Below are 27,131 nucleotides of genomic sequence, written 5' to 3' on the forward strand. Positions count from 1 at the left end.
GCTCACTTGTATATGCTAGGCATCTCATTCAGGGACTAGTGAAAAAGAGAAGGCAGTTCTCGAGGCCAACTTAACTCCGTAAACATCACAGTGTCTTCTGTGAACTGCATGTTTTTCAACTGAACCTGCTAGGGAGGGTGCCATAGAAACCACCTTTCTCTGTGCTGGCGCATTTCATTGAATAATAATCAGCAAAATAATGATGATTCACATAGAAGGGTTTAGTCATGTAGGCCAGATTGATGACATTCTTGTATGGAAAGCCTTCAAGCCTTTTGCTGTGGTATTCTGCTGTGTTCAACACATGGAAGGATAGTGTCAAATGCACTTCCCATCAAGGGGACTGGGCCCAGTGTTCTAATGTATTTATCAAATATCGAGTTCACGTTGTATTGTATGTGATACCATGTTCCAGTCTTGGCTTGTTATCCAATAGCACTTGGCAGTTTAGTACTTGACGTTTTCGTTTTGTCTTATTATTCATGTTGTATAAAAATCATAGCATGAAAGTTGTTCAATTTAAAGCAAGGGCTGCTTGAAGGATGATGCCTCTTGACAACCTTACACACATTTTCCCTTGTTGTTGCCCTTAATGTCTTGATGTCATTTAGGGGGTCGCTAGGTGTCATTGCTGCGACCTCTGGCTTGCTCCTGGTGACATATATATATATATATATATATATATATATATATATATATATATATATATATATATAGATATAGATATAGATATAGATATAGATATAGATATATATATATACAGTACGCAGAAACCTGGATGGACGCCGTATGAGGGACCAACGAGCCGAAGCGATTGAAGAGAACATTGTGAACAATACCGCATCTAATCGGCCACAATATCGTGCACAGGGAGAACCTATTGAGGCAAAGGCCAGGGGCTTTTATTGATACAAGGAAACAGCCAATATTTCTTAAAACAACTTCTATATTCTGAAATCAATTCGGAATATTGTAGGTCTATGTCCTTATTTCTATACATGGTGAATTGGATGAGGGCCTACGAGACTATAACAATATAGATAAGGAAGAAGAGTAATTTTTCCATATGGTGACCTTTTAAAGATCAATGGGGCCTATTTGAAACTATAAACGGTACCGACCTTGGTGGTTGGCAATTAATCTGTTCTAAATGGGGAACAAATCGGGTCTTGAAAAAGGTGGTCTAGATTGGGCTGATACCACCTAAACGCGTTGACGCTTTGAATATACTAAATTGGGTGTACATATTGGCATTTTAGAAAGAAATTAAAAAATACCTGCCAATTTTGATCTTTTCAACAGATAAGTCAACTAAGAAGTATAAGCTGATTGTCGTACATGTTTTTTTCTCGCTTTCTCCTTACCTTATCTTCTTCTCCCCTTCTTCAAGGCTGAGCTATGCTACAGTGATTTCACAATGATCTATTGAAAATATATATATTTTTTTATTTCAGTGGTTTTATATCTATTTTTACAACGGAGTGTATTTTCATTTGTTTAGTGTTTTTATGATGAATGGAATCGGATTGTAAAACAACTGTGCTGGTCATATTTTAATAGCAAAAAATGTTTATAAATATGTCCTTATCTGGTACCATAAATACAACCGGGGTTGAGGTTAAGGAAAAATATTGGTTTGAGATTGGACATAGAGGTGTGAATGTGCTGAAAGTGATTTATCCAAAGGGAATCATTTTTTGGACATAGTTGCTCCTGGTGATACCTGACTATACGACCCTGGCCTCTAAAATAGCAAAATCAGTGCCATCTTTTTGCATTTGTCACCCCACGTGCGACAGGAAAGTCCAGATGTGGGTCCCGTGCTCTCCATGCCACTGGAGTCAAGCTATTCTGGCTGATGTCGGGTGAAACCCTGAAACCGGTCCTAGGATGATTGGTTCTAGCTCAGGGACGACCTGGCCTGGCAGTTCGGGCTGGACTGTTCCCATTGGGTGCAGGGTCAAGACTGATTTGCATGTGGCTGGGTTCAAACTGGAATGGCATGCGGAGCAAAAAACTATGGATTTAGGCCCAGATCTCTGTACTGGGGTGAATGTATGACATTGTTCTGCATTCTGTCATTCAATTGTTCTTTTTGCAGTTGAACACGGGGGCAGCTCCGCATTCCTTACTTTCTGCCCATTTTTCAATATACTTATTGTGAATAATATTATATCATTCACTATAAGTGTAATAGAAAAAGGAGCACACTTAGCTGGAATGGGACCTTTTGGTGGCAGCTGTGATGAGCTAAACTGGTTTTAAATATGTTGTGTGCATGCTTGCGGATGAGTGTATTTAAGCAAGAGACTGTATGTTTGAACATGTCTGTGTGCAAGTGAAAGTGAGTCAAGTGAAAGTGAGTCAGTGACAGATGAGTAAAACTGTGTGAGACTAAATGACTGCGAATGAGGTAGTAAGATTAAGAGTGAATGCAAGTGAGTGAGAATGAATAACTGCGAAGGGGTGTAAGTGTATGAGTGAGTGAATGTGAGACAATAATTGTGAATGAGTGTTAGTGAAAATGTAATATGATGCTTGCGAGGTTGTCATTGGCCTTGGCTTACTGAAGGTAATTATTGACCTATAGAGACACCCAATGCAAAATACTGGTGCTGGCATTCTTGAGGGAATTCTTAGCATGACAGACAGATGTGAGAAGAGACTGGCACACTATGGATCATTGTTGCCATAAAGGGCAGTAAAATACTATGTACTGTCATACAAGAGCTATTTCATGGCGTATAGGAGACCCATGGAAAATTCTGATGGACTCTAGTGGTAAAATGCTGGTACTTGTCCTAGTACAATGAAGGTAACTCTTGGCATAAAGGTGGAAAATCTGGCTTATGGCAAAATGGTTGCCCTCGCACACTAAAGTAACTTTTGACATAAGGGTCACCTATGGTATATGGGTAGCAGAAATTGTAAAATACTAGCACAGGCTTATTTAATGTTATTTTGGTATAAGGGATCACCCACTGTAAAATGCTGGCCCTGGCACGATGGAGGTAAATTTTGACATATGGAGTGCACCCATAGTACATTTAAAAACAAAATTGGGTCAACTGCTGGGAAATGTCAGTGTTCATCAGCTTGGTAAACCATGAAATAATTTGAATGTTTAATCAGTGCTCCTTCATTCCCTAGGGAATTTTAGCAAACTTACGTGAAAATGGGTGTTAAAATGCACTATATCATCCATTCTTATTTTTTTCTCTGGGTAACACACCCCCTTGAAGAGGTCTGATTTCCTCTCTTTGCTCTCGCACTGCAATTCATGGACTTTCAAAGATCAAGTCAGCACGCTAATTTAGGTGGTGCCTAAAATAAACATTTGTCTGCTTTATGCTGTTATAGTAATCATACAGTTATTATGGAACTTCAGTAATGTCAACAGTTGGGATATTGGGGTCATTTGACATGCCTTCCTGGGAAATTCAGGGTCAAGGGTCATATGTCACTTTATGTGATGTCTTTAGGTTCAAAGGGTATGTGATGTCACTTCTGCTACCCCTGCCATTTTGATGGATCGGCTCCCATGGTGGAGGAGGAGAGTCTACATTCCACAAGGAAATTATCAAACCTTAGGCCCAGCCTTTGAAAGCGATAGGGTTTCTTCTTTAATGCCATACATTGTTTCCTCAGGTCCCAGGATGCTCATTCTATCAATCCCTTTTCTGTATTGCAGATGGGCTTGGCAAGGGACAGCAGTGCCTTTTACTCACTGATCACAACAGGCAGCACAGGCCTGGCAAAGGGCAGCCCAGCTTCTGTTTATTGACTTTTCCAGAGCCGGGGTGGTGGGAGCCAGTCAGACCCTGGTTGAGCTTGTTACTCTGCATGCCAGGTTGCAGGCACAGCCTGGAGCCCTCAGGATGTGGCGAAACAAAGCTTCTGCTGCTCCTGGCACTGATGTCAGTTAACCATTTATTTTAGTTTATTTTCAAAGTTATATATAGCGCGAACAAGATCTTTGCAGATATCAGAGCGCTTTACAGAACCGTAGAGGGAGACAAGGGAGTGCTTAAACCAACTATTGGGTACAGAATAGTAGAGGGAAGTCAATGAGTAGCAAAATAGGATAGCAATCAGATAAAACAAAAAGTACAGTTAGACAATCTGATAAGCAAATATACAAAGTCAGAGCAGTGTGTTCAATATATCCAAAGAAAAAAAGTGTTCACGTGAATTTAGCCATAAGGATGGCTTTAACTTCTTTCTTAAACAAAGCAGTGGAGGAGATAGCCCTTGTTTCGGAAGGCAGAGCATTCCAGATCCTGGGTGCCATTCCGGAGAAGGATCGTTTATAAGTTTTTTCCTTCTGGAATCTTCGCGGTTTCAGGAGGAGATTTTTTTTTCTTCTGGTGGATCTCGAGCCCCCTGATAAGGACAGCTTTTGAGTTAGGTAGTTGGGTGACTTGTGGTGTACAGCCATGTGAGTCAGACAAGCGATTTTCAGCTGTGTCCTGGCTTCGAAAGGCAGCCAGTTCAGGGATTTTAAGTCAGGGGAAATATGGGAATGTTTTTTTGATCCAGTGATAAGTCTCGCTGCAGCGTTCAAGGAGGCTCTTAGGGGTGCGGTTGTCAATCGGGGGAGTCCGCTGAGAGCGACGATTCCGTAGTCTATGCGTGCAATGACTAGGGCTTGTACTGCAGTTTGGAAGTCCTTGGCAGGGAGGAAGGGTTTAAGTTTAAGTTGTAGCTCATCAGTGTTCTCTGGAGCCTGGCAGTGTGGCAGCTGGTGCAGTGGTGGCTGTATTAGCAAGCGTTCCAGGTCAAAGGTAAAAGAACTGGAATAATGGGGAAGGGCAAGGCTCTTTCTGATAATGTTGCTGGGTATCAGAAAGTGAAGAAAGGCACATTGGCTTACTGATTTTGATCTTTTGTCTGCCACTAGCCTCACCAGCGTCTCAGGCAGGTTAATGTGGCTCCCATTTTGGAATTGTACTACTCCTTCATATTAAATAGGCTCCTAGAGAGTGCAGCACACAAGGTACAGGAGGGATAAGAACGTTTTATGAAATGAAGATGTGACAGACATCTTGGATGAGGCGGTTACCATTTTCATCTAGTGATGGCTGCAGCAGCATGGTTTGCATGCTTGCGGAACTGAAGATGAGGCAAAGGTTACTCTATTTTCTAAAACATTGCGCCTATCAAAAAAAAAAAACATTTTGTACCATTGGCTTAAATGGAGAAATGTAAAGGTAAACAACATATGTACACATCTGTGAAATGTCTTTGATTAATACCAACGCTGAATGAAAACGCTGTTAGACAATTGCTAACGTGAGCTGAAGCATGCATGCCACTGCCTATAGGGGGCTGCCCCAAAAAACATTTTTCCATATGTATGTGTGTGGGGTGTGGGTTTCTGTCTGGCAACCAAAGAAAAAAAGTGTTTTTTTTTTAAGACCAAACGGCAAAGTTGCCCCCAGGAAACTCAAATCTTCTTTATCTGATCTAAGACTGCATATCCAGAATACACCAATAGGGAAAACCATAAATAACAACTAAGGCTATGGCTTCACTACGCATTTTTGTGGTTGTATTGTTCAAAAGTGTCTTGCAATGTTTCCAGTCTATTTTTCCTTGTTACAGAACTTGAGAACCAGGAGTCGCGTATTGCTGAGATCCATGCCTTGGTTCACCGGCTCCCAGAGAGAAACCAGCAGATGTTGCATCTGCTTATGGTACATCTGGCCAAGTAGGTTTCTCTGCTTTTTAGACCTTTCCTCTCTTTCCCTTTGATCACCCTTAATATGGACTATATTATTAAGAAATGCTTCCATGTTTCTTGTTGAAACCCAAATGTGAGTAACCTATAAACTGAAAAATATTGAAGACAAGAAGGAAAGCATTAAAGATGTATGGAGGTGAAAAAAATAGCACCTTGATGCTTTCGGTATTATTGGGTGCTAACCAATAGTTTTCAAGTGTTCTGTGTGCGAAGCCAAAGCCTCGGTTCTAATAAAAATGAGGCTGAAATAGTCTTGAGGCTGACTCAGTAGGCTGTAGCTATTGTTACAGTATGATTTGTGTGCTGGGAAATTGTACCTGTATCAAGGGGTTTCCTCTGAGTGCCATCCCAGCCTTGTGTACTGAGATCCAGTATACTAACACTCCGCCACTGGATTCACATCTAATATTGCATTTTAATTTCGGGTTGCTATACTGAATTCACGAATGGCCTGAAGGAAGCAGACACAGAAGTAGTGTGTGAAAGATTTTATTTAGGCTGCAAATGTAAAAGAAGTGAACTCGCTCTTCCAGTTGCAGGTGCCCAACGCTGTCATTATCTTCAGGATATACCTCTGATTACTGAAGGAACTCCACTGGTCGTTGAGTATGAGGTCTTGTGTGCGTAGAATGAAAACAAGACCAAATCAGAACTTTGATTAATTTGTGGGCTGCTCCCATCCCGACCAGATTTGTGTGTGAAATGTTCCACACCTTGAGCCTTATAAGACCATAACGTTCTGAGTAAGGTCTGTGGATTCAGATATAAAACACTTTCACCTCTCCTGTTTACCTCTCTGACCTAGTAACGAATAGAATTATAGAAGGGTATCAGTCAATAACAGTTATTTTGAAGAGACGTCAAACAAATGAGTTGCATATGATGCCATCTTGAACCCCAGTGAGGACTATAGTATGCAGGGAATAGGGGGGAGCGGGGGTGGGAAGGAGGAACAAGATATACAAAAAAAAATATCCTCACGGCTACCATCTCTCCTTAATCGTTGCTTCGCTTCCTCACGGGTCCCGGATGCAGACATGCTCCCCTAAGCCAATCACAACGCTGCAATGCAGTGTTGTGTTTAGTCATAGCTCCTTGGTTCAGCGCACAGGCTAGGAGCCTGGGCATGTTCTCCACCCAGGCTGTGTTTTACATCCTGGGTGAGAACATGCTAAGTGCACATGACTGTTTGACCAGCGAAACTGTCATGGGCACTTATTGTGCACAAACCACCCCGCTTCCCAGGCTGTGACACCAGCCCCGCCCTAACCTAGCCCCGTAGCTACGAGAAAAAAATAATAATGTTATTATCATTTTAATTCTCCTTTTCCCTGCTCTGAGAGCAGTGGGGCGACGCTCATCCGTCATAGCCGAGGAGCCGCCCCTGACAGTCAACCGCAGGTCTGTGCACTCTTGTAAATTTCAGAGGAGGCAGATTTTGGTTCACCACCAGCCTCCCTTAGAATTGTGTGGACTTGAGTGGCATGACTGTCAACTACTGTTCCATTGGTTCTGTTGGATGTCTGTGTGGCTGGTTCGTGCTTTGAAATTCTGACCCATTCGTTTGAAACCATGTCTAGTATTATTCAACTTTAACTGGAGAAGAGAATTTATGACAAGAGTTATAGTTTTGCATGGTAGAAGATCATTTTTATGGGCAAGAGTTTCCATAAAGGGGGATTCATCAGTAGGATGTTCAGTACATTGTGTCTGATTATACCATTTGTTTTGCATGAATAACGCTGGAATTAGTGTGCAGGAAGTGAACAGAATTAGTCATTGATGAGTGTAGGCTTGCTTCTCGCTAGCATAACATAGATAGTAAATGACATAGATTAGCGTCTTTTGGTAGCCGGGTTTAGTTGTAGTACTTGAAATATTATGTCTACTAATGATGTGCCAGCATTTAGCATCAGTGAAATCGTACTGTATAGTTACTTTTGTCAGATGGCCATGCGCAGAGCAGTCCGGCATATGATGATGTGCATACATCTCACTGAAACTGCCTTTGTTAGCAAACAAAAACAAGAGGGGAGCCCACTCCCAAAAAAGACAGAGGGACGAGCTATCCGATTTAATTATCCCATATCTCAAAATAATGTGAGAAAGAATAGATGCCTCTGCCCCCCCCCCCCCACACCCTTTAAAGGTGTTATTTTGACAAAACCTAACGCTATTGGGTACACAACTCCACAGTATGTATTACATCCTCCCCACACATACAACATAAGATTGTTTTTTATACAATTTACATTGGCATTTCAAGTCCTTTTTCTGTTATTGTGTCAAATGTTGAGAATCAATTTCAGCATCAGTTCATATTTGCTTTCAACTAAGTTACAAATATTCATTCTGCAAATCTAGTCTATGCTTTTTTTTTTACAATTTTAAAATATCAATAATTTCCTTAATCGACCTACTTATCCATACATACCCATTTATCTCAATGATAATAAAAGTAAATATCCACCATGTCGCACTCCCCCACTGTTCACAAGTGTGTATACGTACATACACGTATACATGCAGCTGCACAGAATGTAATATGCCATTTATTATTGTTCACTTTGGGGAGCAGCCATGAGTCATGATGCCCCTCTTCTCCCTCAATAATTCTCATAAATAAAATATTATACTCTGCATCTGCATATATGACTTATGCAAGGGTATTTTGTCATGTGCACTTGCCTTAACAAAAGATAATTAACTAAAGCACGAAGCAAAGGCTTACATTTGTGCAGCATAGTGAAATCACTTTGAGCCCTCATTACTAATAAGAAAATTGATTAATTGTGTAAAGTAATTGTTATATGCACTTCGCGAGGCAGTAAAAAAAGCTTTTATTAGTAGTACATATTTTCTAAATCACCTGTTGTGCCACGTTTATTTTCACTGCCATGGCAATAATATATTATATATTCACTCAACTGAAAAAGACTGGGTTAAAAATAGTGAGCTGTGGATCTATTTCAAACTCATAGTTATGGTTACCAGTGCACACAACATGTGTCAAAGGCATTGTGCCTCCTAGGTGTGCATTCCCTGGGGCAATCCCCACATCACATTGAAAGCAGGGTAGAGAATTCTCTCATAGAAGTTGAATGTCAAGAAGTCATAATTGCAAAACTAACCGTCGGTTTTGTTTTGCAACCGCAACTTAAGCCGTCTCTGGGGTTTTTCCACCACTGTGAACATTCTCTATGGGGAGCCCCAAACAAAATGAGTTACTTTTGGACCCCCACAATCATTTTGCCCGCCCCTCTTCTTTAAACCTTAACTCCAGGGACGTTAGTGGCTTATTCTCTGATGACGAATAAAACATGTTAAACCTGTGAGTGGACAAATCCATTTTATATTGAACCGAAGATATTTGGAGGAGTCTGGCTTGAGTGGGAAGGGAAGAAAAACAAGTACGGATATACAGTTATATTTAGTGCACTGGGGTTTTTCAAAATGTTAAGCGATCTGCATTTATTTGTGTGTTAATCGGGTTACCGTTTAGCAATTGCACTTCTGTCTCATTTTCATCTCTTTTTGGCTTTGTTTAAATTTTACCTATACCCACGTGTTAATTATGTATTCTGTTCCATCTGTTTAGCCTCATCACAGCCCCCTCCAGCAGATGCTGCTGGTGCCACTGGGAACAGTTTCTGGTTCCTTGGGATAACTAGATTTATGTAGCACAGCTGATGAAAGCATAACCATGTCATGTGAAGAAGCACATTTTCCCTGCAACATAACTTACATTAACAGGCGATTTCACAGTGTGTGTTAAAGAGGGGAACACTGAAGCCATAAACAGACCCTTTCCGCTTGCCGTCCTCCCAGGAACCTGTTGATACCGACTCGGAAGTGCACGGGAGGAGAAAAATAAACTAAATACAATAGCAAACATGGCCGCCGAGTGGCTTTGATCATTTTTTCCAGAGGTGAGGGGCTCGGCTTAGAATATCTTCCTCACATCACCTCATCTAATGTTTGGCCAGGGACGGTCGAGAAGTCTTGTAGCACTGGCCCCCGGCCCTCTGCCTTTGTCACCCTTGGGGTATGTACTAGTAAAAAGACTGCATTGAAACGGATTTGCCTCTTTCTCCATTTTTTTTCCTGCCACGTACCAACGTTTTATTGAAAAGCTTTCTCGAAAGAAGATAGCAAGCACCTCTGCTCTTCTCAAAATTCTATTCTTGGGAAGCACGAGCATGCATCCCCACAAGCCAAGAGATTGCATCTTCTTCTCAAACATTAACCCTCAAATTTGAGCAAAGCTGGTAGTTTCTTTCACATCACTTCTCCTTCCTGTTTTAAGGAAAGTGATCATTCAGGCAGGTGAATTAGCAACCTTTTTCAGGCCGCTTTGTTGAACCTGCACAATGCATCGCACCACCCCAGCACAGTGATGTCCGTTGCTTTATTTCTGCCCCCTTTGATGCTGATCAGGAGTTCTCCTTGAAGTGCTTCCTTTGAAATGTGCTTATTGCAGTGAGCTATGTAAGGTGTCTCCCCTGAAGATTTCAGAGTTGAAGCGTTGTCTTTTCTGCAGCACCAGATGTCGATATCCGGTCTGGTCCTCCTACGATGTCTGACTCTGGTGCTTGTAGTACAAATATGGCTCCCAGTCCTATGAAAGATGCAGCCTTATGCACCCAAAGGCTGTCAAGGAAGAGGATGTCCTTGTTATGGGCCCAAGACAAAGCAAAATTCATTACTGCTCCAGGTAAGTCTTGGAAGCAACTTCCTCCAAAGACATATTGTCCTTCAGGTAAATCAATCGCTGGAAGAGAGATTCTTTCACTTGTTTGTTCTACACAAGAGGAAGGTTTTTCAGTCTTGAATTATTGTTACCCCACCTCAGTCCTCAATATCTTCCTCAGAGCCTGTCCTAAAGAACATACAGTAAGTGCTGGATCTGGATCAGGCCTGAAACCCAGTAGTCCTTTTCCAGAGTTTCCTGCACCTGGTGCTGACTCTGCACACATCACAGCGTTCAGCTAGGCTATTCTGCCCATCATCAGCTCCATTCCTGCTCTAATTGGTGCCCCTTTCAGCCCTACAGAGACTTTGAGAACTCTGACTGGGCTTCCGCCTATGGCCTTTGCTCTGGGGCCCTTTTTGCCTTATTCTCCTGCTCTATAGACCGAAAGATCATGCTGCCCAAAGAGAAGCCCTACATCCCCATTGCTTCAATCCACTTCAATTCCTTATCAGAAGCGGTGTCAGGTTCAAAGTCCGGATTCTACTTAGAAGAAGAAGCTTGCATAGCAAAACTCCCGGGGGAAGTGTGATACTTCAATGTCTTCGGGTCACTAGGCACCAGACGAGTCGGGTAACTTCGCAGTTCACCACAGAAGCTGTTTTGGTACTTTCGGCGAAAATGGGGTTCATCAATGCTCTGTTGAACAAAAGCAAAGCTTTTGAAAGAAGAGGCACATTGCAGGATTTCCATGACGTTTTCACTCATCAGAAAGAGGACTTAAAAAACTCAACAACCTTGTGCAGCACAGCTGTAAAGTGCCCTTCTTCTCAGTAGGAGGCAAGTAGATCGCCTCAAAGGACACTTTAGACCCACTGTGAAAGAAATACTTAGGCCACTGTGATTCTACTGGCCAGAAAGTCCCTAGCATCCACATGCCAGGCAGCGAGAGAAGATTACCAATCATAGAGATATATTCATATCCTCATACCCCACATGAAGCATCTAAATGTGCTCCGAATCAGAGCCAACGGTGTTATCCAGCCAGCCAAAGTACGTATCACAAGACACAGGTCATTTTCCGGATACATCCTCAGCTAAATCTTTCACTACAGTTTAAATAAAATAACTTTAGTCTTCGGAAAATTGAACACATTTTGTATCTAATGCTAAGTCGGCACCAGAGGCGTTGATAATAGATCCAACACTGGTGGCAGAGCAACCGCAAGACTTAACTGTAGACACTGTAAGTGGTGTTTGTCAGTCCATTCAGCTTTTAATTTTATTTTTTTATTTTATTTTTATGCGCACAACACAAATTGACATTACAAAGCACCATGACAGTTATTTCTACTTAAGGTAGAATAGCATAATCCATGCTAAATCAACACACTTTCCTTATGTACAAATACGATTAGGTTTGTGTACCATGACATAACCTCCAAGACTTAACATCCCTTAGTTGAAACCACTTGATAACATAACTCACACATTTCAGTATATTTTCTTTGTTTACCAGATCAGTCATTGTTCAAATCTCCTATAGCGATGCATTTTTGTGGGGTGTCGACCAACTCATTTCCTCTAATAAAAGGGAGGGACCCAAACAAACCCAAAGGAGTAGGGTACCAGAAGACAAACTGTCAATAAAGTTTTCCCCTTTGGGTGAACTTATAAGTAAACCACAGTTTAACACTAAGCATACATAAAGTACATACACTCATATGGACTATGAGCAGCTAGTGATCAACATGAAACAGTCATACAAAAATGTACATTTTATTTTGGTAAATTTAAAAGCAAAAAAAATTAAAAACAGAACATTGCGACACATCAAAGGTTCATTGTACAAAACATCGGACAACACACTAGGAAAATAATTCCAATTAAAAAGGGGGGACGAAATCACTAGTATGAATTGATTGATGATTCCTACTCCAGATTATACATCAAAGTGATGCAATTGTTTGGGTGGAGAACCACTAAGCCATTGAGAAAAGAACCTCCTAAAACTGTGCAATTGAATGTATAATCTGGAGTAGGAATCATCAATCAATTCATACTAGTGATTTCTTCCCCCCTTTTTAATTGGAATTATTTTCCTAGTGTGTTGTCCCATGTTTTGTACAATGAACCTTTGATGTGTCACAATGTTCTGTTTTTATTTTTTTTTGCTTTTAAATTTACCAAAATAAAATGTACATTTTTGTATGACTGTTTCATGTTGATCATTAGCTGCTCCTAGTCCATATGAGTGTATGTACTTTATGTATGCTTAGTGTTAAACTGTGGTTTACTTATAAGTTCACCCAAAGGGGAAAACTTTATTGACAGTTTGACCAACTAATTTCCCCATTCACCATTTATCATGCCACAACGGGACCCTAATATGCTGCTCATTTTTCTTATGGGTTGAACCAAAGCACAGTTGTCTTTTGAGACTACTAACTCTGCTCTCTATTTTTCTCATTGCCATTGCCTCGGCTAAACATGTGAGTGGGCTACAGGCTTTATCTGTACGGGTTGTTGCTTTGTTTGTTTTCTAGACAAGCTGGTCTTGCAGAGTAAAGCCTCCTTCCATCCCAAAGTGTTCACTCCATCCCATGTGGTCCAATCGATCACTTTTCCAACGTTCTATTTGCCTTCTCGTCTTACCAAGCTGGATAAGTGACAACCCTTTGGACCCTCTCTGCCCTATTAGTTTGTAAACTGCGAGAACCTCGAGTTCTGGGTTGATGACCAGCCTTTGCTAGGCTAAACTGGCTCCAAGAAGGGTAAAGCATTTCATAAGCAGAACATTTCTTGTTGGATTGCTCTGTTCTTCAAAATCTGCTGTGCACTCACCAAGGAGGAGCACCTCAATGGCATCTGGGCCCACTCCTCCAGGGCATTAAAGGTGTCACCATGTATGATATTTGCAGAACTGCAACATGGGTTTTGACCCAGCATTTTCACTGGTCATTACTGTCCCGACTTTAAAGTCCGCAGAGGTGGCCATTTCGCCATAAATATATTGCAGGCTGTCTTGGTTTGACAACCTCCTCAGACCTCCCCATCCTTGGAGGTAGTGGTTGGGTACTCATTCAAGAGGTGAGGAATCTGCAGTTAGAAGTATCCATCAAAAGAACAAGTTACTTAACTTTGCTAATGATCTATCTTGTGGTTAACCTCTCTGCCTGCAGATTCCTCACTAAACACGCCCACCTTGCCGTTCAGAAAAGTGGTTATTTTTTTTTCTTCAGTTTTTTTGTTTTTGTTAAGAAGGTCCCATGTTCTTGCACCCGGCGTTATCTATTATTCCTCAGTTTCAGCTCCGCCTTATAGTGTGAAAAGAAGAACAGGGAATTGACGTCCGTTCCAGGGGTGGTTCTATATACAGTTCTGCAGTCATGTCTGTGGTTGGTTCTGAAACAGAGTCGGAACTGTAGTGTTGTCTTTCTGCACTGGACAGCAATTTGCACTTTTTTTTAGATCTAGTCTGTTTCCTGGATTATATTCAAGAGGTGAGGAATCTGCAGGTAGAAATATAATCACCAACGGAGCATGTGGCCTTTTTATTGGAGGAAGCGTACAGAGCTAGGCAATAGGTATTTTCCAGCTTTTAATTAAGCGGGGATTAGCAGTACTGGTGTGGCTGTAAAACACTGCAGTATGATGTGCAGGGAGAGGCCTCTATGTGTATATTTAGGTGGGCCCCACACCATTTTTTCGGGGCTACAGCAAGTTTGTGACATCAGGTATTGAAAAGAAAATAAATCTGCAAAGGGAATTGTGACTTAATTCACCCAAACACCTTTTCAGTAAGAGAAAGCAATTATGGAGAGTTTTACATTTAGAGGCCATTCTGAGGTGCAGCCAGTGATTATAGTGCTGCTTTTGGATGGCAGATAAGAATTTATCCTTGTGACAGCTGTTCTGCGCTTCTGCTTTGGTAACTTTTGTTGACTTGATTTATGCACTAATGCTAGAGGGTTCCTGCTAAGGAAAGGCCGGGCATCTCCATTGGTCTCTAGGCAATTTGTTTCATAGCGGTCTCTTGCCTTACCTTTATTTTTTTTATAACTCTCGCCCTTTGGCTCACTATACCTTTCTGTATTCCATAGTCCCCTCCCCTCCTTGTCTTCATTTACAATGGCTGCTCATATCCTTTCTCCACTCTTTAGCATTCATGCCATTTCCTATTTCTATACCCCACCCTTCTATTTCCATCTCATTTCTCTCCTCTTTCTGTTACTTTCATTCATCTCTCATACTCCCCATCACACTTTCTACATCGTTGTTGTCTATCCCTTGCTTGCTCCAGCTGTTTGCTCCCTTTTAATTCTCTTCTTAGCAATTTGAGAGTTTAGTACCTTGTAATAATTTGGAATAAAGGCATTATAAATGGATAGGCAGGAGAGCACATTTTAGCCTTGTTTTATGAGGACACCTTCAGATAATGCCTCTGATGGGTTCTCAGCAGTTTGGAGTTTGCAGGTCATTTCAGGAAGATTGCTTCAGCAAAGCTGTTCCACTCTGCAGTGCCTAGCACTTAACGTAGGTGTTTTTAGCAGATGTGTACTTTGAAAGTGAGGATGTACATACAATGAGTAGAGCCTGAATCTCATACCCATTGTACGAATTAGAATGTTGAGTGTGGAGCAGTAGCTTTGGACCTGAGCAGAGATTGGAGGTGCTTACAAATAAACCTAGTTTCATTTTCTTCATTAGTGTCGCTCCTTTAATATTGGCGACTGGGATCTGCGCAGGGGGCAGATTTCTTTTCCACCCTTTGTTGGTTGCTCTCTAGCCCAGTGCCTACCAGTTGGATTAGGGCAGCGCTGCAAGGAATGCTGTGAAGAATACAAGATCATCTCACCTCATCATCGATGAGGCCGTTCTTCTCCCATCTGGGCTGCTTTCACCGGGAGACATTGTTTCTGAAATTGACTGGTCCCCTGTGGCCTGCAGCTGTGTGGGTCACTGGGTGTCTGCCACATTACAGTAAGGTCGTTGACTCACGGGTGCAGCAGTGAATCGGCTCGTGTCAAGAAAGAGCATGTACTCTCTGCGTCTATTTCCCCATCATCTAACCACACTCGGATTTTGAGAGGATTGACTAGTGCCGGAGACCTCTTTGAGGGTTGGCTGTCCCGCCTGACGGGCTCGGTGCCTTTATCTACAGCTGCACCACCTCCGCCTCCTAGTACATTGAACCATGAACTTGCATCTCCGTCGGAGATCTTGATGGCAGCTGTCTTTCTCCTGATGGGTGGGACACCTTTTCTTTACCACTACGTTGCCTCCCATCTCAGTTATATGCACTTAGAAGCTGTGCGTTCCTCAGCTAAGACCACCTACGCTGAGCTCACTGCCCAGTACCACCCACAGGCTTCTGAATTCAGCAGCAACCTTCCTCTACCTATAAGTATCATGGAAACATTCAAGCTTCACTTAAAATCTTCAATTTCTTTTGTTTGGAGGTGCCGCACACTGTCTCTAGCTGACAGTATTTTACAAGTTTGATTTTATACGTAAATCAGTGTGTGATGATCCTGCAGAACCAGTTGCTTTGATTTTACGTATTTTGTCCAACTATAGGCTAGAGGTTTTCTCAATTTTTTTTCAGACTCCCTTAACATATTACTGTTCCCTTAGTTTTACATTTTGTGCAGTTTTTTTATTCAGTTAAACAGTGTTGTTCACATTTGCTTTACCCTTTTTGTGTCAAGGAGCGTATTTACTACCGTATTTTTTTATTTGAATATTCAGTTCTGTACATAAGTTAAGGGTTCAGTTTAAAACAAAACCTCTCCTCCACCTTATTCCTAATATTTAGCTGCATGGCTGCTCTGGGAATGACCAGCCACCACCATTCCTTAATGACATTGGTGTACCAGGCCTACCTTGGGAAACAATGGATTAAGGTATTTGAGCCCTATCTCATTGCAGTTGAAGGTTAAAAATTCTCCCCCTTTGAATAATCAACAAGTTTTGTTACGCAATCTTGGAATACAAGAGAGGAACGTTTTCAAATACTTACCAGAACCTCCTTTAGAAGAAGTGGATGAGGAAACGGCTCACAAAGGACTTAATCACTTAACTGAGAAATTAGGAGACCAATTCAAAGTTAATACAGATGTAGTTCTTTTTTTAATTACTTTATTTACAAAAAATAAGAGCAAGCAGACTAAATTAATTCCATCAGTAACGTAAGACTATCTGCACACTTCCATTTAATTTATAAAGTTAATACACATATCAGAAAGTACCACCACATTAAATTAATTTACATCAAAATTATAAGGCATTCTAAACATTTCATTCCTACGTTGAATGCTGTACATCAAGCATGAAGCAATTAATATTAATTATCTTGCAACACAGAAGGGCATGACGGCTTAAAAAAATATAACCTCACATAGACCACAATCTCGATGACATTTTAGTCCATGTCTGCTTATCCTTGATAAGCTTGTACAGAAGCTTAGTAGTCATATCATAGCCCAAGTGATTAGCCACCAAATCAGTCATAGACCAGATCCTTTTGCTGCCTCTCTGGCCCCCATTCCCTTGAAATTATATAGCGATCTCTCTAGATTGTAGATACCCAACAAGAGCCCAAACTATGATGCGTAGTGGGAGGTTCTGCACTCTTTCACTCCATAGCGATTAAGAGCCAAGCTAGAGCCATTGAGATAAAAATAAAATACATCGAGCCCAAATCTCCTTCTCGACGCTGATCATACCTGAAGAGCATCATTACAGAGCTAATATGGATCTCTTTACCAAATACCTTCTTCCAGAATTACTTGATGCCCCCTTTAAATGACTGCAGCCTCTCACAACTGTAGAACATATGAGCCATATCAGCAGGACCTTCCCCACATCTAGGACATTTGTCATCCTCTCTCTTGCCCAACCCAGACAGATTGGCGGGGGAAAAATAAAGCCTAAACAAGGTTTTGTAATGTTGGTTCTTAGGCAGGAAGCTAGGAGAACTTTCATCCCAGTCCCTATTGAGGTCTGTAAATCTACTTACTCCTCTCTTAACTTCCTTGCCCAGTTTGTTTAAAACTTCTCTATATTGTCTGGAGCTGTGTGCCTTAGAATTTGATATATCTAGCCAATCTTGCTCCCCGACCACTGAACTATATCTAGGAGGTGGATTCTTTCCATCAATTATGTACCCTGTTTAATCTTGCTTGGGAAGTCCTATACCTCAAGATAATTGAAGAAAGTCCTGGCCCCTAGCCAAAGTCCTGCTATAGCTCAGTGAATGAGCACAACTGGTCATCTGAATAGAGATTCCCACAACTTAAGACAGGATTGCTCCCATTGTCTGCCAGTCACATCATAGAATATTGCCAGGAGCAATGGGGAACTCCATAGATGGGTATACCAGTTCTATCTTTTAAGAGCCAGGAGTTTCCTGACCCTATTAGACTCTTCAGGCAGCCGTCCTGCCCTTAAACCTCAATTTTTTCCATATGCTTAGGCTCAACCTGTTGCAGGAGACATCCCCACGCTGATCTTCCAAGTGCCAACTCGTAGATAGTAGGGGGGACCTGCACCATATCCCAGGCTGCCTCTACTGCCCCACTCTCTGCCGAGAAGAAACCCCCATCTGTTGCAGTAGGGCTGCCAAATAGACAAGAAGTTGTGAACTGTCCATCCCATGCTCTCCTGGGAGAGTTAACAATTTAAGGACCAGCCTGGTCGTCTTATATTGCCGCACAACGTGCCTCAGTTGCAGCTGCCAACCGACCCCAGGCAAGAGGGAACTTTTTTCTGAGGTATGCTCGGTTGTGTATTTTGCCATAGATATTGCTCTGATATAGAGCCCGCCATAGCCCTACCACGGAACCAGGAAGTATAGCTTTCTGCGGTTACTCCACGGCTTAATATCTAGGCGTGCTCCGGGAGACTAGACGGAGAGCTGCATCTGGAAGAAGCAGTTTGTTATAGATTCCTTACCATAGAATTACCCCCAGGCGTCAGACAGGATCCGGAAAGTTTTATGTCAGAAGTACTCCTGCGTGTCGAAAGGTGGCGTCGGTCGGCTCTGCGTTCGTATTTGGCGATGTGGTCACCCGGATGACATCGCGGTAGCTACTTAGCCACCGCCCTCGCGTACTGACGTCCGTTCTTTCTTTTTCCTTGCCAGCCAGCGCAGATCTGGAGAGAGCGGTACCTCCAGTTACTTTTTGACTGACTTTTTGCTGACTTTTGTCAACACCGTATTCGAATCTTTGACTCATGGTGCACGTCAGGGATGCCCGGATTCAAGGCTTACGGTTCCTGTAGCTGACTGATGTCGGAGACTCATCCGCACCGCATGTGCCTGTTCTGCCTAGAGTGGGACCATGACCCCAAATCGTGCTCCGACTGCCGGACCATGAATCCGAAGTCTTTGTGGGAGCTGTCCCGAAAGCTTCTCGAGGCCCGGCAGTCGGCTCTGCGCGGTTCGAGGTCCCAGTCACATGGGAGGAAGAGGGACCGGTCACAGAGCCATCACCATCATTCTTCTTCCAAGTCTTCGCACTCGGGTCAGTTAAATCGAAGCACAAGAAGAAGTCAAAAAACCATTGTCGCTCTTCGACTTCTCCCTGTCCGTCGGCCGACGAGGGATGCAGGTGTTGCCCCTCCCGCGGCTCCGCGTGCAGAGCCCGAAGGGTCGACTCCAGGCTTACTTCCCTTACCGGGACCTGGAGCGACCCCTGCCCAGCTTCTTCAATATTACAAAGTAATGCATGCCATCTTTGGGTAGCCCGAATCCACCGGCGTGCCTTCGGGCACCGCAAACTCAAATGGGGCCCTGGGCCTTCGATGTCGGCGACTTCAGCGCTGCAGGTTCCCCTTGGATCCAGGCCTGGATCTGGATCGGCGCTGGTCAACCTAGTTACACCTCCCCCGGCGGCGATTCCACCGGCACCATGTCTGCAGCCGGCGTAGGCTGTGTCCCCAGCCGACGTTGACCCCAGCTTCCACCTCGATGTAGACACGGAGCTGGACCGGCGTATCTGGCGCTGACGGGTACTTTTGTGCCCTTGTTCTACCCTGGCTCTTTTAGACCAGATTGGCAGCCAGAAGAAGGTGAGGAGGACTGGGAGAGCTCTGGACACCCTTTAACTGACCAGTTGGGCTATGAGCTGAACTGGAGAGGAACTGAGGGAAGCCAGTGGTCTGAATACCTCACAAAATATTGGCTTGTTGTCTTCTACTGTGGCTACAGAGGAGGGAGCGTCATACGCCGTGGTGTTGCGTAGAGCGGCTGAGGCTCTCCACCTTGAGCTACCTACAGTGGCAGTCAGGACTAAACTCCTGACAGAGGTGCTTCAAACGATGGCAAACTCTTTGGTGCCTCTGCTACCCTTTAATGAAGCCCTCACAGACATCCTTTTGGGCACCTGGTCCAGGCCCAACACAGGGGTTCCTGTGGATAGTATGATTGCCCGACGCCACCACCCGGCCATGGGCGACCCATCTTTCATCTCCCAACACCCCACCCCTGAGAGCTTGGTGGTCCAAGCTTCCACCTCCAAAGGCACATTCCCTAATGCACCACCTGATAGGGAATCTAAAAAGCTGGACCACCTTGGTAAGATGTTTTCGTCCTCCAGCTTGGGACTGCGGTCGGTAAACACTGCGTGTCTGTTGGGCCGTTACACCCACTCGGTGTGGGATACAGTGGCGCAAGTGCTGCCTCATTGCCCGGAGGAGGCCCAGGCCATACTCTCCCATGCAGTTGTCGAAGGGAGATACGCAGCAAAGTTTACCATCCGCTGTGGGCTGAATACCGCTGACTCACTAGGCAGGACGATTACCTTGTCTGTAGCATTCAACGCTACGCCTTGTTGAGACAGGCTGGTTTTTTCAGGGGATGTCCAATCCACTCTTATGCCAACCCAAAAAAATTATGCGAGTGACCCACCAACCAGGGGACTGGGTACCAACGTGATCAGCAGAAGAAAGGGACCCTTGGAGAAATGCTACCAATGATAACTTTAGTACAATACACACTTCATTCACACTAGTGTCAGAGATCAGAGTGCCCCAAGATTATACATGCCCAAAAAATATTTAAAAATATTACAGGAAAAAGCTGAATCATGCAAGTTCTAATGCAATTTATTAATACAATATAGTGATCAAATAATAAAAATGATTAAAAACACAACCTTAAAAAGATGTTCCTATGCATAAATGATATACCAATTTGTTAAAAAAATACATGAGACAAAAGGAAAGTGAATCATTAGAAAACCATCATGACTTATTAATCCGATTAGAATCTATATATAGTGTCCGACTAATATCAGCAGGTGGCACCCTAATAGTGACTCGGATTAAATTCAAAATTGTATGCGTGACTTGATGCGCACCACCTTTTTCAAGACAGATTAATGCATAGTCTCTTATTCAAGTTAAAATAACTAAAAAACAAAAACATGCATCAATATCTCATCCTTATATATAAATATACAAATCATATTTAGTCTTTATTCTAAACATTCATTAGAAACCATTTCAACAAACAATTCATCCTGGTTATAAGCATATATATTCTCAATAGGACACTAAATGGTGATCAATGAACACTAACCATATTATATTCATCAACCACATAATATCACTTCAATCCAATACAATCCATGCTTATATGAACCATTGATATAAGCATGGATGGTATTTGATTGATTGAGTGATGTATGTATATGAATAGGTGTCAAAGGTCAGAACCCTATGTATATAAATTCATGTGCATCAAATGATTAATGGTTCACAGTGCCCAAAAGTGATTGTGGACCGGAATCAAGCATCCTAGGACCGACTGTTCCCATGAGGCACAGGGTCAAGACTGATTTGCATATGGCCATGTCTGAACTGGGGTGGCTTGGTGAGCAAAATAACTATGGATTAAACCCAGATCTGTGACTGGGGGTGAATGTTTTGCAATTGTGCAACATTCTGTCCATCATCTTGTTTGTTTTGCTGTTCACCCTATGTGGGAAGGGTATGCCCAGACGTGCGTCCCGTACTCTCTACACCACTGGAGTCAAGCTATCCTGGCTAAAGACGGCTGATACCCAGAAACCGGTCCTAGGATGCTTTTTTCTGTTCCAGGGAAGACATGGCTTGGCAGTTCAGGCTGGACTGTTCCCATGATGCATAGGGTCAACACTGTTTCGCATATGGCCATGTCTGATCTGGGGTGGCTTGGTGAGCAAAATAACGATGGATTAAACCTAGATCTGTGACTGGGGGTGAATGTTTTGCCATTTTGCAACATTCCGTCCATCTTGTTTGTGTTGTGGTTCTGGGGGCCAGCGGGCAGGCCAGCGCACCACAGCTCCCTCCGCCGCAGCCTACAAACCCTCCTAGTCCGACCTTTCAGGGCCACCAATCGCCAGTGGGCGGCAGGATTCACCATCACCTCCCTCACTGGCGCACCATCACGTTGGACAGGTGGGTTTTGCAAATTGTCCGAAGGGGCTACTCCCTCCCCTTTGAGACAGACCCTCCATCCATGCCACCTCAGTACTATCGCGTGCCGGAGGATAATCTGGCCCTTCTCTAACAGGAAGTTTCGACACTCTCGCCCAAGGGAGCTATCGAGCGAGTTCCTGTCTCAGAAGTAGGTTGAGGTTGCTATTCCAACTACTTTCTGGTGTCCAAGGCATGCGCCCTATCTTGGATCTCAGGAACGTCAACCGCTTCCTCTGGAAAGAGAAGTTCAAAATGTTGACGCTAGCTCAGGTCTTGTCTGCCCTCGACCCTAGAGACTGGATGGTAGTGTTGGACTTGCAGAACGTTCACTTTCACATCCCTGTCCTGCCGGCCCACTCGTCTTACCTACGGTTCACGATAGGCGAAGATCACTTTCAGTTTACTGTGCTCCCCTTTGGCCTTACCAGCGCCCCTCGGGGTTCACAAAAGTGATGGCGATGGTCGCAGCTCATCTGCGTAGATCAGTCTTCCCCCTATCTCGACAACTGCCTGTTGAAGGCGGGCTCGCCCCAGGCCGTCGTCTCCCACCTCCAGATTACAGCCGACCTCCTGCATTTACTGGGGTTCTCCATCAAAGTGCGGAAGTCACACCTGACTCCCTCTCATAATCTCCTCTTCATCGGAGCGGTTCTGGACGCGATGCAGTTTCGGGTCTATCCTCCTGAACAGCAAGTCCGGGATACTCGGGCTATGATTCCGCTCTTTCCGCCTCTATCCCGCGTTTCGGTCAGGATGACCCTCCGGCTACTGGGCCTGATGGCCTCCTGCATCCTGCTGGTGGACCATGCCAGAAGGCATATGCAGGCACTCCAGTGGGACCTGAAGTTCCAGTGGGCACAACATCAGGGGAACCTGTCTGATTGTGTCCTTATTTCAGAGGGCACTGCACACCAATTGCAGTGGTGGCTAACGAACCAGGATTGGGTCGACGGCAGATCCCTTTTCCTTCCCCAACTAGAGTTCACAGTGGTGACCGATGCATCACTTCTGGGTTAGGGCGGCCACATGTGGGAGGCGGATATCAGAGGTCTCTGGCGTAGTCCAAACTCCATATCAACCTTCTGGAGCTCCGGGTGATTCGTCTTGTACTCAATCATTCCTTCCCTCTGTCCAGGGAAGAGTAGTGCAGGTATTCTCGGACAACACCACCGCCATGTGGTACTGCAACAAACAAGGCTGGGTGGGGCCATGGACCCTATGTCAAGAGGCCCTCCGCCTCTGGACATGACTGGAACATCAGGGCATATCCCTGTTGGTTCAACACCTGGCAAATTCCCTGTACGCCAGGGCGGACAAACTCAGTTGCAGGTGCTTCATGCATCACAAATGGCACCTTCACTCTGAGGTGGTGCAAGGACTCTTTCAACAGTGGGGAGAGCCTTGGTTAGATCTATTCGCCACCGAAGAGAATGTGCAATGTCAGCAATTCTGTGTGTTGGAATTTCCAAGGCGGCACTCGCCAGGGGACGCTTTTCATTGCGATTGGAGTTGCGGACTTCTATATGCTTTTCCACCTATACCACTTCTGCACAGAGTGAGTGCTGAAGAAGATCAGGCGCAACCGGGCCCAAGTCATTCTTGTGTCTCTGGATTGAGCACGAAGAGTCTGGTATCCCAAGGTGCTACACATGGCCATTGATCCTCCGATGAGACTGCCTTGTCGGGAGGATCTTCTGTCGCAGCAGCATTGGACTGTCCCCCACCGGAACCTATCCAGCCTCCACCTCCTTGCGTGGAGATTGAACAGCAGCAGTTGATGTCGTTTGACCTGCCTCCCAAAATTTGTGATGTTATTTTGGCAGCCAGGCGCCCCTTCACTAAGAAGCTATATGCCTGCAGATGGGAACAAATTTGTGGCATGGTGCACAGCAATGGCTGTGGATCCCTTTTCCACCCCCTTTCGGACGTTGTCTTGTTCCTCCTTTCTTTGGCCCAGCTGGGATCTGCTCTGGGGACTCTAAAGAGCTACCTCTTAGGCATTTCAACCTTTCTTAGGCTTCCTAATCAGCCGTCTCTTTTCAAGCCCCCTGTTGTAAATCGTTTCCTTTTTTCTTCCTGTTCCCTTCGTAATGCCTCAGTGGGACTTGAATTTAGTTCTTACATATTTTATGTGCGTTCCTTTTGAGCCACTACATAACTGTCCTCTCAGGCTCATGACTTTAAAAACTGCCTTTCTGGTGGCCATCACCTCTGCGCTCAGGGTGAGTGAGCTCCAAGGTATTTCTTCTAAACCTCCTTTTCTGACTATTCATCCAGACAAGGTTGTCCTTAGAACTCGTTCTTCCTTCCTTCCCTAAGTGGTTACTCCTTTCCATATTGGACAGACTATCACTTTAACCAACTTCTTTCTGCTTCCACATCCTTCCAAAGAAGAAAGGCTCCACCTTCTGGATCCAAAGCGTGCGCTTTCCTTTTACTTGGATCGCACAAAACAGTTCCCGGTTGATGACCAGCTCTTTGTTGGCTATGTGCGAACCAAAAAAGGTTGGGCCGTGTTTCTAGATGGGTCGTTTTGTGCATCAAAGCATGGTATTCCATGGCGAAGGAGGAGCTGCAGTGGGGTCGCGAGCCCATTCCACCTGGGCGAAGGCAGCTACCACTGCTTTGGGACATGGAGTCCCCCTTAATGACATCTGTCAGGCAGATACGTGGGCATCGCTGCACACTTTCGCGAGACACTACTGCCTGAACAGCCAAGTCTGACGAGATGGCGAGATGGCTTTTTTGGCCGTTCTGTTCTCCAGGACTTTCTGGTGTGAATTTGGTTCGCAGACCCACCTCCGGGATTGGTATTGCTGGGGCATCTATTCTAAGGTAAGAAATCTATAACTGTTTCTTTCAGATGAACAAGTTACTTACCTTCGATAATTATATATCTGTAAGAAACATAGGTTAGTTATAGATTCCTTACTGCCCACCCATCCTCCCAATTCTGCTAACTGACTTCTAGGGTTGAGGATTTCCTTTCAGGGCACTAGTTTTGTGCACCAGTGGTCAGTGTCTTGCATGGCTCTGCGCTTCTGGCGTGGAAAGTCGTGTACAGAACTGACGTCTGCGTGTAAGTGCGGTGTCTGAGTAGCTACTGCAACATCCTTCCGACGAAATCGACGCCAACAATGAACATAGAGCTGACCGAAGCCACCTTTTGACGCGTACGGGTACTGCTGACGAAAAACGTTTTGGTACAGATATACTCTTACTGAAGGTAAATAACTTGTTCATTACGGCTGCTTCAGCTGGACGCTTCCCCTCAGTCTGTTAGTACTGACCAATGCAGTTCTTGAAAGGCATACATTTTTCTGTAATATTCAATGGAAAAGTGAAACTGTTGAAAATTACATTGCCTTTTAGGAGGTTTATCAGCAACCTGTTAATTTGGAACCTTACCAGACTCGCTCATTAAAGACCAGTTCGATGCACCAATAGTCCCAAAGTGGAGGAGAGGTTATTGGCTCTCAATGCCGAATTAACTGAAGCAATGAGTGTTGCTAAAAGCATTGAAAGCACTGCCATTTGTGTAAAAAAAAAAGAGTAATTCCCTCAAGGTTACCAATAAAGTCAATAATATTGTAGGTTATTATGGAGTTTGTAAAATAAGAAAAGTATGCGGATTTAAACTTAAAGCCGCTTCAGAAAAATTTAAAGCCTTCAGATGTGGAAACAACCACCATTTGGCCATTAGTCCAAATTGTCCTGTTAAAGGGCTAGCATGCAGGAAATGTAATAAAAAAGGCCACTTCACAAAAGTTTGCAAAAACCAGTAAAGCAGGAACTCCACACCGTCAGGGCTGGAGAAACGGATGAAAAATTTAAGTTTGTGTTCCAAGTAGATGAGATTGACAACAGCTACATGTACCATCCATCTGGATGGGGTACTATTTAAAGTCTTCACAGATTCTTGTTCTTCATATGCTTTTGATGATAGAAAAGCGTTTGATGAGAAACTAACTGAGAAGGAATAGGAGTTTGAAATCCCCGACATTCACCCGGAAGGATACAATACAGATCTGATACCTCGGAACGGAATGATCAAAGTTATAATATCCTTTAAAGACAGGCACACTGTAAAACAATTATTCATTTCAAAACTTGGTTCAAACTTATTAAGCTGGAACTATCAGAAAGACCTGGGTATCAAAGATGATGCCAACAATGCTGAGTAGGTGCTATTAATTGGGCAATCTGTAGCAGGAGGGGATTTATGCAAGTAATTCCATGAAGTGTTCAGTGACAGACTGCGAAAAAGCCTTGTTTGTAAAATCAAGATGAAATTCAATGCTGTACATGTGATACACAAGCATTGCCAGATACCCGTTCTCATGAGAGAACCACTGAAGAAAGAATTATATTCCCTGGGAAGTCAAAACATTATTGAGAAAATTGAAAGCTCTGAATGGCTTGCTCCTATAGTAATAGCCTCAAAAAAAGGAATAGATAGCGTACATCTTTGCGTTAACCTAAGAGTTGTAAATAGTAATATATGGTTCGACCGGCATTTCCTTCCCATTATTCATGACATAATTAGTTTGTTACATGGTGCAAACATTTGCAGCATCCTTGAAATTTCTTCAGCCTATTATCAACTGGCTCTACATTGAGAATACAAGCAGCTAACCTCTTTCTTCACATCATTTTCGTGCATACGAATTCTGCATAATGCCATTGGGTCTTACCTCCACCGTAGTATTTTTTCAGAGGGTGATATAACATACTTTAAAACATATCCAGAATGTCATATGTTTGCAGGATGACATGCTAATTTTGGGTCATCTGGGAGCAAGCACAAAAATAGATTAGGATACTTTGCCGACTCCCTCAGGGAGGCTGGATTTACTATACAAAGGCATAAATGTAAAATTGGAGTAAAATCTGTGAAATATGTGGGACACACTTTTTCAAATGAAGGTAACATAACAGCATAATGTGTATTTGTAAAGTGCACATTGACCCAGAAAGGTATCTTGGAGCTGAATAATAGTTGTTTGGCTGTATATTAAACCCAAGAAGAGTATAGTTGATTTGGTTGGGCATGCAATCCACACATCTGACGGAACATAAATCCTTTTTGGGGCTGGCAGAGTACATGACCAAAATTGTTGATCATTTTTCTGACAAAGCCCAACTTTTAATATCTTTGTTAAGATCAACAAGTAGATTTTGATGCCATAATAGAAGCTATTATTAAAGCTCCCAAAATTGGAAACTTCA

The 27,131-nt window shown here is 43.5% G+C and overlaps 1 protein-coding gene across 6 annotated transcripts in view; it reads left to right on the forward strand.

Annotated features, from left to right (window-relative positions):
• Positions 1–27,131, forward strand: part of ARHGAP26 (Rho GTPase activating protein 26) — a 2,045,367-nt gene that overhangs the window by 1,197,673 nt on the left and 820,563 nt on the right. For all 6 annotated transcript variants that reach the window (XM_086931644.1, XM_086931645.1, XM_086931643.1 and 3 more), the window contains exon 17: positions 5,605–5,710. In XM_086931644.1, coding sequence (XP_086787770.1) covers positions 5,605–5,710 — 106 coding nt within the window. The remainder of the gene's footprint in view (positions 1–5,604; positions 5,711–27,131) is intronic.

Source organism: Lissotriton vulgaris, chromosome 7 (assembly GCF_964263255.1).
Source record: "Lissotriton vulgaris chromosome 7, aLisVul1.2, whole genome shotgun sequence".
Lineage (NCBI taxonomy): Eukaryota > Metazoa > Chordata > Amphibia > Caudata > Salamandridae > Lissotriton > Lissotriton vulgaris.